Below are 14,547 nucleotides of genomic sequence, written 5' to 3' on the forward strand. Positions count from 1 at the left end.
AGACTCGGTTTTAGTTGGACCCATAAGATCTAAATGTAGAAGCTCCAATGACCTAGATGTAGCTGATGTCTGAGTGCTTGGATGCTTAGCTTTTGTCTATTTCCCAAGCTGACGTGGTCCACACACCACTTTGCTCATTCTACTGAGCTTTGGTATCCCCAAGACTGATTCATGCTTAGATACAATAGAAAGATGTTTGTAACTAGCATGTCCCATCCGTTGATCCCATAGATCTTCATTTGGCAAACGAATGCTATTGCACACAATATCAGCATCAGGAACCAATCCATAACAGTTGTCTAAAGTGCAAACACCACTTATGAGTTTCTTTCCAGACTCATCCACGACAAGACACTTTTCCTTTGAGAATAGTACCATGAAATCTTGATCACATATCTGACTTATGCTTAACAGGTTCACCTTTAGACCTTCTACATAAAGAACATTTGCAATGTCTGGCAGTCCAGGTAAAGAGATAATTCCCTTCCCTTTGATCTGTGATTTGCTTCCATCACCAAAAGTGACACTACCACCTTTCTTAGACTCGAAAACCTTGAAGAAAGATCGGTCTCCAGTCATGTGTCTTGAGCAACCACTGTCGAGGTACCACAAACATGTGTCCATAACTTTAAATGCGGACTTTATCATAAAACACACTTCATGTTTAGATGATAGATCAGTGGGAATGGTGCTTTCTCTCATCTGCCTTTTTCGAGCTAAGCCTTTAACTATCACTCTTCTCAGACGAACTCCTTTGCACATTTTCATTCTGAGATAGTCTAGTTTCTTCTTAGCCAAACTGAGATCTTTTTCAATAGTCATCATAAGAGAATTCAAAGAACTTTTAGACTTGTATTTTCTGACACACTCAAACAAATAAAAATTAGAAAAATAAGATATATTTGAAAATAAAGATCTCTTCAAGCCGGTTACAGCTATGACAACAGGGGTCAATAGATCAACACAGTAAGGATTAAAACCTAATCAGAGTGTGTCTGCTCTGATACCACTTGATAAGCCAAAAATGAATTGACCCCTTATGATAAATTAATTGATTAATTAGCCAAGTTTATTAATTAATCAAATTAACATGCAAATGCGTGGTAGCACAAATAAATCACCAAATAACTAAATATGCAGCGGAAAAATAAATGACATAGTGATTTGTTTACGAATGGGGAAAACCTAATGGCAAAAACCCCATCGGATGATTTTCAAGTCACCACTCCCGAAATTCCACTATTATCACAACAAGCGATTACAAGTAAAGGAATCTCAGTACCTTATACCAACCTACAGTTGAACCCTTACCCCAATACCCAATTGGACTTGTTCTGTAGTGACAATTTCCCCTTTTGATACACGGCTCCCAAGTACGTGACTAACCAATTGCGTGGATCCCAGTACGCGACTTCAATCACCAACTAGAGAAGGTTGTTGGCTGCAAAGTTCTTCAGTTCATCCACACGATGAAGATCAAGAAGATGCTTGGTCACAAAACCCTAAGGTGCACATACACAGCAACTTCTTCAGAAGAGATGAACAAGGGCGAAACTTTGTCTCCGGTCACAATTTGCTTAAACAAACTATTCTCAAAGTTTGTGCAACTTGTGAATACTTTGACGGCCCTTAAAATAATCATTTTATATGTCTAGGGTTAGAAGAAAAGAAAACCCAAACACATAAAACTGGATTAGAGTAAAAAAAGAACTGGAATTCTATTTTTCATAAAGCTCGACAGATAACTGTCTGTCGAGGTGCTATCGAGCTTTAATGAACAGAACTTCTTCAACTTGAATCTTGGACAAACTTGCATGTCTTCAACACTTGATCTTGAAACACAGTTTCTTGAAGTATTAAACACATCCTAGATTTACCCAAATATAAGTAAAGTGCGTTTTGTTAAAGAATTAGCCAATTTGTCAAAGAATTAGCCAATTACATAAAATAGTGACATATGTTCCTAACAAATGAATCACATATGTCCTAACATAGTGAAAAAGCATCCTAAGCTTAAGGATAAATTTGAGGAACGGGTTCTAGAAGTTGTGAAGTACGCCAGCACAATTGAGGACTTTGATGAGCTAGTTGATCCACGTACACTAGCTCGTCACTGTTTGGGGCCAAAGCCTTCACCTTATGTTCTTCGTGCGATTGATTGAGAAGAGAGAAAACGTGAGTAGCCTTGATATATTGGGTCGTCCTTTTCTCTTTTTCCTGACTTAATTATTATTATTACTATTTTTTTTTTTTTTTTTTTGGGTGCAGAGATGACGACCAAATTCAATAAAGACATGTATGCGAAGATTAAGGGGAAGAAGAACGAGCCCCTTTCCAGTATTGGCCAGAGAAAGTTAAAGATAGTTGATAAAGAGCAGGAGAAGGAGAAGGAGACAGCAGAGAGGGGTTCGTCCACCCCTACCATGGATGAAGGACGAGTTGCTTCTCCAGCCCTTTCAATTGAGGAGGTTGTTCCTCCCACCAAAAGGTGAAATGCGGGGGACAAAGGGAAGGAAAAAATTGACTCCAATGTCTGGGCTGACGCTGGAGCAGCCATGGCTCAAGCAAATGAGTACCTAACTCCCAAGGAAATGAGGGAGATTTCTAACGTGCCCTCCCACGAGATGGTGAGCCAGCATGTTCATAAACTTGTGTAGGTGATTTTTCTTATCTTGTTTCTGGTTTCATCCTTAGTTGTTTAGTTACGTCTTCTGACCTTGATCATGATGAAATTTGTTTTTGTTTTCAGGTGTTGGGAGAAATGATGCATATCACTTCTCAATATCTGGGAAATGAGGAGAAGGGCGTCGTGGCCAACTCAAAAGTAGAGGCGTTGGAGGCCGAGGCTTCGGGGCTATGGAGGGACCTGATTGCTGCTATGGATGCTAATAATGCTTCCAAGGAGCAAATCAAGGATCTGACTAAGCAGCTGGATTCCGAGAAGCTACTGGTAAAGCAAAAGGACGACCTTTTTGCTTCAGCTGGCCAGAGGATGAAGAATGTCATGGCTAAGGCCGTCCATGCTTTCCAAACTACCGACGAGTATAATACCATTCTGTTTCAATGGTATTTTAAAGGGTTTGAGCTGCTGAGGAGATATCTAAAAAAGCATGGTCCAAGGACGAACTTGGAAGAGCTGGACTTCGAGGTCGTTGATAAGGAGATCGAGGCGAATGAAGCGACTCAAGCTACTCAGGCTGCAACTTCGACTGGCGAGGCCCCCAATACTGGCAAGGACGATGATAATGCTTCTCAAGCTTGATTCCGCTGCCCCTTAGTGAAATTTTTTTTTTTTTTTTTTTTGGAAAATGCCCTATCTGTTTTAGGGCTATTGGACTCCCTGTATTTGGATGCCCTACTTGTTTTGGGGCTTTTGAACAATTCACAGCTTTTTCTTTCTATGCTTTTTACTTTTCTTCATATTCATCTTCTCACTTGCATTTGGTTGCAATTTTCTTGGCTGTGTCCTTTTGTCCCTTTAGGGACTTAGAAAAATTTGTTTAGTGTGGTTTCTTTGTCCATCTAGAGACATGGAGACTTTTTACTTCTCCGTCCATCTAGGGACTTCGAGAATTTTTACTAAGGCATTCTCTCCATCCATTTAGAGACTTTAAGAATTTTATTGAGGCATTCCCTTCGTCCATTTGAGGATTTTGAGAATTTTTACTAAGGTATTGTCGGACGATGTACATTCCTTACGGAACTTTATCGTCTTTTTCATTAGGACGATATACATCCATTTAAGGAATCTTATTGTCTTTTTTATTTGGACGATGTACATCCATTTAAGGAATCTTACCGTCTTTTTTTCGTTAGGAAGATGTACATCCATTTAAGGAATCTTATCGTCTTTATTTGGACAATGTACATCCATTTAAAGAATCTTATCGTCTTTTTTCGTTAGGACGATGTACATCCATTTAAGAAATCTTATCGTCCTTTTTCATTAAGACGATGTACATCCATTTGAGGAATCTTATCATCTTTTTTATGCCCCTAAGGGTTTTTTTTTTTTTTTTTTTGTCTTTTTAACTTGCTCGGAGTTTTTGCATTCGGACGATGATTTGACAATGGATAAGATAACCAACACACATTAATTACTGAATGATACGTTTATTTGCTTTGCATAACAAAAAAGAGTTTAAGGCATTGCTAACTGCTTACAATTGGGCTGTAATTCCTATTCGTAATACCTCTTTAGATGCTCGACATTCCACGGACGAGGTAGCTTGTTTCCGTCCAAGTCCTCCAGGTGGTAATTTCCTTGACGAGAATAGTGGACGACCTTATAGGGTCCTTCCCAGGTTGGACCTAGCTTGCCTTGTGCTGGGTGCTTGGTTGCAGGAGTCAGTTTTTGAAGGTCTAGATCTCCAATGTTGAAGCTTTTCAACTTTACCCTCTGATTGTAGTATTCAACCATCTTCTGCTGGTACTTGGTCATCCTTTGGGAGGCTCGGTCTTTGACTTTGTCCAGACAATCCAAGTTCAGCTTCAATTGATCGTCGTTACTTTGTTCGTTAAAGAACTCCGTCCTGAGGCTAGTGAGTCCTACTTCGACTGGGATGACTGCTTCAGTTCTGTAAGTTAGGTTGAAGGGCGTCTCTTCTGTTGGTGTTCATGTTGTAGTCATGTAGGCCCACAAAATGCTTGGTAACTCCTCGGGCCATCTGCCCTTTGCCCCCACTAACCGAGCCTTAATGATCTTTAACAAGGTTCGGTTTGTTACTTCAATCTATCCATTGGCTTGAGGATGTCCTGGGGACGAATACTTGTTCCTGATGCCTAGGCTTGAGCAAAACGACCTAAATCCATGACTGTCGAATTGGCGACCATTGTCTGGGATGATTGTCCTTGGTATCCCGAACCTGCAAACAATATTTTTCCATACAAAATTTTGTACCTTTGCTTCTGTGATCATTTCCAGTGCTTCTGCTTCGACCCACTTCGTGAAGTAGTCAATCGCGATGAGTAGAAACCTCATTTGTCTCTTTTCCTGTGGTAGGGGGCCCATAATGTCGATCACCCATTGTGCGAATAGCCAAGGTAAGGAAATGGTTGTCATCTTTTCCCCTGGGACTCATTGGAGATTTCCATAACTTTGGCAACTGTCACATCTTTTGACGAAATTAGCTTCGTCTTGTTGCATTGTGGGCCAAAAATAACCCGCCCTCATGATCTTCTGAATGAGGGACTTTCCTCCTATGTGGTTGCCGCAAACTCCCCTGTGCACCTCTTCCAAAACATATTTGGCTTCCTTCTTTTCTACACATCTCAAGTAAGGCTGGGAGAAGCCTCCTTTGTAAAGCTCGTCATTAAGGACTGTGAATCGGGCAGCTCGTTTCTGGATCTTCTTGGCTTTATCAGGGTTCGGTGGTAACCGTCCATGTTTAAGGTAAGACAAAATGGGACTCGTCCATCCAGAGCGGGTGTGCACAGGGAAGGTTTGAAATTCTTCGATGCTAGGAGAGTTTTGTTCTTCCAACCTCCAATCATTTACCTTTGCTTGATCGTCTAGTGACGCATTCCGTGCCACTTCGTCGGCTTCAACATTTTGATCCCGTGGGATTTAAACAAACTATGCACGATCAAAGTTGCTTACCAACTAGGTCGTCAACTTGGGGTATTTCTATATTCTTGTCTCGTTTGCTTCAAAATCTCCCCTGACCCGCCCTACGACCAGCTGTGAATCGCTCCTTAGCAAGATGTTCCTAGCTCTAAGTACCCAAGCTATTCTTAGCCCTATTAATATAGCCTCATACTTTGCTTCATTATTGGTTACAGGGAATTTGAGTTGGACTCCATACTTAAAAACATCTTCTTCAGGGGAGGTGATGATGACACCTGCTCCACCTCTCCTCAGAGTGGACGACCCATCTATATGGATCGTCCAAAGCTCCTCCTGGTTTTCTTCATGCTCGAGGGTGGTGAATTTTGCTATGAAGTCTGCCAATGCCAGAGTTTTTATGACCGTCCAGGGGCGATATTCTATATCAAATTGACTAAGCTCAATAGCCCATTGTACCATCCGTCCAGTAGCCTCAGGCTTATTCATTGCTTTCTTGATGGGCTGGTCCGTCATCACTATGATCGGGTCAGCCTGGAAGTACGGACGAAATTTTCTTAAGGCCACTATTAGGGCAAATGTAATCTTCTCTATCCTTGGGTATCGGGCTTCGGCTCCTTAAAAGGCCTGGCTAATGTAGTACACCAAAAGTTGTATCTTGTTCTCTTCCCTGATCAAGGCTATGCTGACTATAGTTACGGATACTGCCAGGTAAAGGAATAGATCTTCTCCCTCCTTGGACGAACTCAAGAGTGAGGGGTTGCTCAGGTAGCACTTTAACTCCTGGGATGCTGTCTCGCATTCCTCCGTCCAAACAATTTTCAGGGTCTTAAAGAAAGGAAGACATTTGTATGTTGCTTTTGAGACAAACCTATTGAGGGCAGCTACTCTTCCTATGAGAGATTGCACTTCTTTGACCGTCTTTGGAGAGGACATCTCGAGGATAGCTCTCACTTTCTCAAGATTTGCTTCTATTCCCCTTTGTGACACCATGAACCCGAGGAATTTCCCTGAGGAGACTGCAAAGGTACATTTGGAGGGGTTTAACTTCATGCTATATTGTTTGAGCGTGTTGAATGTTTCCCTGAGATCGTCTAAGTAGTCCTCTTCTTCTTTGCTCTTGACGAGCATATCGTCGATGTACACTTCCACGTTCCTCCTATTCTGCTTGCTGAACATCTAGTTTACCAATCTTTGGTACATGGCCCCTGCGTTCTTCAAACCAAAAGGCATGACCCTGTAGCAATAAAGCCCCTTGCTTGTGATGAAGGTTGTCTTTTCCTGATCTTCCTTAGCCATTTGTATCTGATTGTACCCAGAAAATGCGTCCATGAAGGTAAGAAGTTTGTGCCTGGTTGTTGAGTCTATCAGCTGGTCAATCTTGGGTAGAGGAAAGTTATCCTTCGGGCAGGCATTGTTTAGGTCCTTGAAGTCAACACACATTCTCCACTTCCTGTTTGCCTTTTTGACCATGACAACGTTGACCAACCACTCTAGATAGTAGACTTCTCTAATAAAATTAGCAGCAAGCAACTTGTTCACTTCGTCCATGACTGCTTTGTTTAGTTCAGGGGCAAAAACTCTTCTTCTCTGCTGGACGAGTTTCTTCTCAGGGTCTACATCTAGGCGATGTTGGATGATGTTTGCTGAGATACCTGGCATGTCCTTGTGGCTCCATGCAAACACATCAAGGTTAGCCTTCAGGAAGCTGATAATCTCTTCCTTCATCTTTGGATTTAAAGTCGTCCCCACTTAGGTCGTCTTTGCAGGATCTCCTTCGACCAACTCTATCATTTCTAACTTCTCGATGATTTCTAGTGTCTTATCTTCGATTGTCCACGTGTGGTTCTCTTTTGAGACCAAGACTGCCTGGTAACACTCCTTTGCCAACACCTGGTCTCCTCTTATCTCTCCGACTCCCTGTTCTATTGGAGACTTCACCTTCAAGCAGTACGTGGAAGTGGCAGCTTTTCAGCGATTGAGGGTAGGTCATCCTATAATCACATTGTAGGACGAAGGTGAGTCTACTACCAAAAAGTTATGCTTGTTGGTTACCTGGAGGGGGTAAGAGCCGGCCGTGACAGTCAATGTTAGTATTCCCCGAGGGTACACCTTGTCTCCACTGAAACTGACAAGGGGGGATTCAAAAGGACGAAGTCTCTTCGGGTCTACTTTTAATTGTTGGAAGGCAGAAAGGTAAATAATGTCTGCTGAGCTCTCGTTGTCTACCAAAACCCTTTTGGTGTTGAATCCCTCAATCATGATTATAATGACTAGTGGGTCATCATGAGATTGCTTTACCCCTCTGGCATCTTCTTCTGAGAAATACATGTCTTGGTTCGTCTGTCTTTGCTTCAGGGGAGGCAGGCTATAAACACTGTTCACTTGCCTTTGGTAAGATTTCTTGAGGGACCTGAACGACCCTCCCGTGGATGGTCCTCCCATAATGGTTTTTATCTCCCCTATTGCACTTTGTGGACGAGGCAGTAGGTGATCCTCGTTTCTCTGAGAGCCTTTGTGTTGATCCTTCTTGTCGTCCCTATACCTGCTTGAATCTCCCATTTTCACGTATTTCTGAAGTTTCCCTTTCCGTATAAGTTCTTCTATCTGCTCCTTCAAGTCTCGGTAGTCCTCTGTGTAATGCCTGTGGTCTTTCTGAAAACGGCAGTATTTCCTTTTATCGCGCACACTGGGTGACGAGTGTAAGGGCCTGGGCCATTTAAGATATTGTTTGTCCTTAATCTCCGTCAAGATTTGGTCAACAAGCATCACTAAAGGCGTGAACTTCGTTGGACGAGGATTTTTGTCATCTCTTCATCTATTTCCTTCGACATTTTGCCGGTCTGCTCGATCCCATTTTTGCCCTCTTCAGTCATCTTCATTTTCTTTCTTCTTCTCCTTGGGTTTCTCTACTCCTTCTATAGCTGCCAGGGCGTTCTCAACGTTCATGTACTTCTGTGCCTTCAAAAGCATCTCTACCATCGTCTTGGAGGGATTTTTTGCAAAGGAGACCATGAATTCCCTAGACTTTAATCTAGCCTTAAAGGTCATTAGTTGTACTTTATCGTCTGCTTCGTCCACCTCCAAAATTCCTCGGGTGAAATGCGTTACATAGGACCTCAAGGTTTCCTTTTCTCCTTGCTTGATGGTGAGCAAATGGTCAGCTGGCCTTTTTAGATGTTGCTTGCCGACAAAATGATGAAGGAAGGAGCTGCTTAGCTACTCGAAGTTGTCAATAGATGACGTTGGTAATTTGGTGAACCATTCCCTGGCTGCCCCTTTAAGGGTAGTAGGGAAAGAGTGGCACAAAATCTTGTCAGGGGGTTGCTGGGGACCTAAAGTCATCTTGAATGTATTGAGGTGATCCAATGGATCTTTTAGTTCATCAAAGGGCTCGAGTTGAGGTAGACGGAACTTGGAGGCATCGGGAATTCCTGGACTGCTAAGGTGAAGGGTGAGTCTATTTTTCTGACTATTTGTCCAAACTTTGATCCGTTTTTCCCTTGATAGCGTTTCTCAGTTCGTCCATCTCCTTTCTCATCTCCCTGAGAAGATCTGAGTTTGCCTCTTTTAAAGTGCCAGCCCTTCTCCTGTGACTGTTCCTATCGTCATCTCTGTTGGTCTCCATGCAGTTATCTTCCTATTGCAACCGCTGCCTTATCTCTTGGTTTTGCTTGGTAAGCTCTTCCATAGTGGCTGCGAATGACTGAATTTGTAGGTCCAATGCAGCAAGATCTTGGTTAACATTGGATTCCATCTGGACTTGCGAGTTGAATGGAACAGTACTCTCGAACTAGGTGCTAAAGAATCTCTCGTTTCCCACAGATGGCGCCAAACTGATGATGCTCGGGATCGTTAGTCAGAATGCTCATCTAGAACAGAGTCGTCTTATGCCAACCTGACCCTGAAGGAATAGAGTGTGAAAGGAAGAAGAGTGGGTCACCGATGTGGTGCCTGCCACAGAACCTCCGATGCTAAAGTTAGAATTGCTAGCAATAATAGAATATCAATCACTGTGAACTAAAGTTTTTGTACCTTTTCGTCGGGTCTTGAGAATGGATATATATATGCACTTTCTTCTTCCTTCTAGCTATTGGTTTTGCCTTAATGAGGGTATTATTTCCGAATCTGTAACGTCCCTGTAGGGTGTTAAATGGGGAGATATATCTCCAACGGTACGGAAGTTCATTATTGTCCTTGTAACACTTCGTCATTATTGAGGGACGTTGGCCTTGTCTTTGCCAGGCAGTTTACCAAGGTCTAGGCTAATCTCGGGGTCATCCTCGTCCATTGTCCTTCCCAGATGGACGAAGATATGTTCGGGACTCTCAAGTACTATTCATGGATCTCACTATACTATTTTAGTTAATTTTTACATTTATCTATAGTACTTTCAGCAAAAAGTTTTCAGTTTTACCAAAATAAGTTAATCCCAAACAGACCCTTAGTGATAATGGTATTTTTTGTGATGTTTCAAGTTTCTTGTTTGAATCCCACCACTCTTCTCCTACTATCTACCTATATAAAAATGAAAAATAAAACATTCATAAATAAAAGTTAAATAATATCCAAATCTTTAACTTTATAGTCTGATAATTAATTTAATATTCCAATAAGTATACTGATTCTACAAGAGAGAAGACGAAAATATGTGCAACTATCATATATCAAACATGAAAAAAAGTTGGTTTTGTTACAGCAAGTGGGGTAGAGGGATTCAAACTTAAGTTCTTCCCTTCGAACGAACCTGAAAATACCCTCGAGCCACTAGGCTCTATCTTGGTAAACTATGTAAATAAATAAATAAAAGAAAATAAAAGAAACCTACTCAATATTATAGATACTGGAAATATTTATATTTGAAAATGGAAAGTTCAGTTGATCAATAGTATAATTATAACTATTTTCATTTATAATGTAGAAAATGGAATATAAATTTAGCATTCAAACAGAAATTGAAAATTAAAATTAAGCTATATGACCCAATCGAGATAAGTTAGAATCGGATATGGCCTATGGGTAAAAGAAAGGTCGGATTAAAACATATTGCTTTTTCCATTACTCTAACCCTTTTTCGGGGTGGTTAACCAATTGAGGTCTGATTTTGTCAGGTCTTGCTTTCTTTTTCTTTTCTTTTTTTATTCTTTTTTTATTTTTTTTTTATTTTTTGAGAACCAGGCCTTGCTTCTTTATCAGTTTATCTACGACAGTATGACTTTGTGTTAATGACCTCTAGACCAAAGTTCTGATATATAAACTATAGAGCAAGGTCAATGGGCTGAAAAGATAAAATGAGGAAGTTAATTAAAACAAACTGCTTTGTGATGAATAAAGAAGAGGAGAAAGAGCTTCAGTGTCAGATCAACTGGTATACATAAAAGGTATTTACGTCTTTCACCATCTATGAGAGTTAAGATGCATGAACACTTCATTTATTAGGGTATTGTGGTATCCATGTTGTATCCATATTGTAAATGTGTCTTATCTGTTGTATGCTCGTATCATGTTATAACTCTTCAAAAATTATTTGTATCGCGTATCGTACTCATGTTCATGTTTTTACATCCTAGCATAATATTCTATTTTGTATTTGATGGAGCATTATGCCATTATGTATAAAAGTAAATGTCTTGGGGCATTAATTTCTTTGATAGTTGATTCACTTATTTTTATTTTTTGGGACAGGTTGAGAGTTTATTTATAGGTCTTATCCTCCTCTTTTGTCCTTCTCAGATTCACCTTAACAACCCCAAGAAATAATCAAACCATCAAAAATATTCATTCATGTTTTACTTTATCCTGCAAATGAAGCAAAAGATTTCTTATAATAAACTAGAGTACCAAACTCAACTTACCAAACAACCCTAGCTAAATTGTGCTCATTCATCATCAATACTTTATATATCTTGTAGCGCCTACTTTATTTACAGCAACGGGTGTGCGTGTTTTAATTAAGTACTTTGAGTAGTATACACTCAAAGAAATTTGGAGCTCATGCATAGGTAGTGCACTTGACCAAAACTTCCCTCTTTAAGAAATTAAAGGAAACACACACTTGCACAAATAGTACACACTACACACACTCCTCAAATACAAAGGATTTATCTTGTTTTGAGGGAGTATGTGTACTATGTGTGTATTAAGTGATGAGTAACTAGACCTTGCTGAAGTACCACAACCATTTTTACAACTTTGTCACAACTTGTCCACATGGCAACTTGTGAATGATAAAATTATAAGTAATGCTACAATCATAAGCTATTTTGTAACATTTTTACAAAGTGTTAGTGGGGCCAACCTCTTATTGGTTTTTATCTAAACCCACCATTAGTATCACTTTTTCATTTATCAATAATCACTCACCACATCAGCATTTTGTAAATTTTTTTGTAAAATAATTTATATCTCTATCATTAGTTTGAAAGTATAGACCCACAAGGATCCACCATTTATTTCCACCACTTAAATAAACTTGCCACGTAGGTGAGTTGTGGCCAAAGTTATAGAAATTGTTGTGTTAAAAGACTTACTCTTACACATTTCCCTTAAAAGGAATATCAAACAAATGACATGCTTATCCTGTTCTTTATATTGTCCTTGTCAAGGAAAACATGATTTGCTCATTTAATTAAGCAAGCATCATTGAGCTGAATTAGCTTCAGGACAGTGGGAAATACCGAATTAGTCATAAACGCTCTTTATCATTGGCCTAATTAAAAAGAGTTTATGTTAACTTCAAAATCATGAGAGAAGTACATCTCTGCTGCCATTGAAATAGAATTCCTTTTCTTTCCCAGACAATGTAATTAACGGAAAGAGCAATATACCATAGTCATTAATTTTATAGTTTACAGTTATTACAAGTACTAGTGGATGTCCCGCGTGATGCGCATGTTTGCTATTAATTATTTTATAATACTCATATGTGTTATAATGTTTAGAAAATTAATTTCAATTATGTATTATACGTCACTAAAATAATGAATAAAAAAAAAATTGTAACACAATATATCCATAAGTAACCATAATTAATTAGACTCTAAAAATGCCACTATATGCCCTTTTTTGTTTGATTAAGTGTACATGTATATTTAGTTCTTACATTTGACGTTTTTAATATAAATTTTTTATTATTTCCTTTTCTTTTTTTTTAGAAGTATTTTTTTTTTTTAAGAAAACAAGTGAACTTTTGAAGGCTAAACATCTAAGATTTAAGATTTATAATTTCTAATTCACAAAACTAAATATACATGCCAAGAGGTTATAAATAAAACAATAATTGAATAGAGAAATATAAACTTGTACTATTTCATATCTCACATATAATTTTACTTACATTTGAGTACCTTAAACACTTACAAGGATTAAACAGTTTCCAAAAATATAAATAAAGACAAAAAACAAAACAAAAAAAAAAAAAAAAAAAAAAAAAAAAAAAAAAAAAAAAAAAAAAAAAAAAAAAAAAAAAAAAAAAACACATACCTTTTAGAAACCCCATATGTTGTTAAAGCATTGTATCAAACTTTGATAGTGTTGTTAAGAAGTTTAGATCATATGCACCTGAAACCAAAGCCAATTTCATACTCTTTTTTATACTAATTTTCTCACTCTTTGTCTCTCTATCTCTCCAGTCCTACTTTTCTTTTGGCCTTTTGATATTTTGTGAAACTTGAATATATAAAAGAACATGAGAACTAACATTGAATGGAGAAAACCTTTTATTTTTTAAATTAATGAAATTAAAAGTAGAAGAGTTCAATAAGTTGGAAAAGGGAGTAGAACCAAATTTTTTAATTTTCTGCATTTATGGCTTAAACTAATCATTGATAAGAAGATGAGAGGTGAAAGGCTAAATGAAAAAGTACTCATACAAAGCGTCATATTGCAGAACCTCACACACTTCCGCATGAGGTCTACTTTTATATATATATATATATATTGATTGATTAATGATATATATATTGATTGATTGATTATATTTGAGAAAATCTAAGGACATAATTTTGCACAACTCTAAAATGGTTGACTATAACTGTTGGAGAAGTAATGGGTATATTGTAAGTGACTGTCTACTAGTCATAGTCAAACCAATTCATCAAGTTGTGACAAATGATGTGATTGTTGGCACATGAAAAAGAACATGATAAAAGTTGTAGTTCTAAAAGAACTCGTTTATTATTTATTACTTATTTGTGTGTGTGCACATGCTTGTCATCCATAGTAAAGTCCAAAGGCCACACAGAGAACACCACTGAAAGAAAGAAAGAAAGGGAGAAGGGGCGAGGGGTGCTTTGCTTATAGGATGTGGAAGTCCAAAGAGCAATGAGTGGTGGGGGTACATCAAAACTTCCATCCATGTCAAAACATGTCTTGGCAGTTGAAAGAAGGAAAAAAATGATAAAGCCCCTCAAATCCTGCCAAATCAAATTCCAATAGATATGCTTATGTCCACTCAGACCACCCTTCCCTGCAAAAAGAGAAAAAACTATCATAACCCCCACAGACACCACAACATTTTCTTGGTACCCTTCTCTACTTCCACTCACTCTCACCTGTTATTTCATCCACAGTTTCCTCTCTCCCTCCCTATCCATGAAAAGACCCTCTCAACCCCTACCACAATACCAACAGGCAACAACAAATAAAAAGTTAAAAACCCTTTCTTTCTCTAAAAAATTCCTTTAGAAAAATTATTAGGTAATCTGTGAGTATATTTTCTCTCTCTCGTAGACGGGTGGGTTCAGTACCCAATAACAACCCCATTTCTTTATCAGTATACAAATATTTTGTCAAAAAGGTTCTACACTTTTATTCCCACTGGCATTGACAAATTCAACCTTGACTACTAATTCAAAAGGGTCTGCAGTGCTGCAGATTTACCAGCAAAAGAGCCAAAGCATATTAGGAAAAGGAAGTTAGCCTAGCTAGCTTAACTATTTGTGGTTTTGAACATACAATGTATTAAAACTCAACTGAATGGCAAG

General features: G+C 38.8%; 1 protein-coding gene across 1 annotated transcript; it reads right to left on the reverse strand.

Annotated features, from left to right (window-relative positions):
* Nucleotides 1–7,315: 7,315 nt before the first annotated feature.
* Nucleotides 7,316–8,332, reverse strand: LOC115985001. Its single transcript, XM_031107977.1, has 2 exons — nt 7,619–8,332; nt 7,316–7,504 (listed from the first exon to the last, which is right to left on the reverse strand). Exons 1-2 carry the CDS (start codon nt 8,330–8,332, stop codon nt 7,316–7,318), a joined length of 903 nt encoding a protein of 300 aa, XP_030963837.1.
* Between the last annotated feature and the right edge of the window lie 6,215 nt (nt 8,333–14,547).

This window comes from Quercus lobata, chromosome 4 (genome assembly GCF_001633185.2).
Source record: "Quercus lobata isolate SW786 chromosome 4, ValleyOak3.0 Primary Assembly, whole genome shotgun sequence".
NCBI classification, from domain to species: Eukaryota; Viridiplantae; Streptophyta; class Magnoliopsida; order Fagales; family Fagaceae; genus Quercus; species Quercus lobata.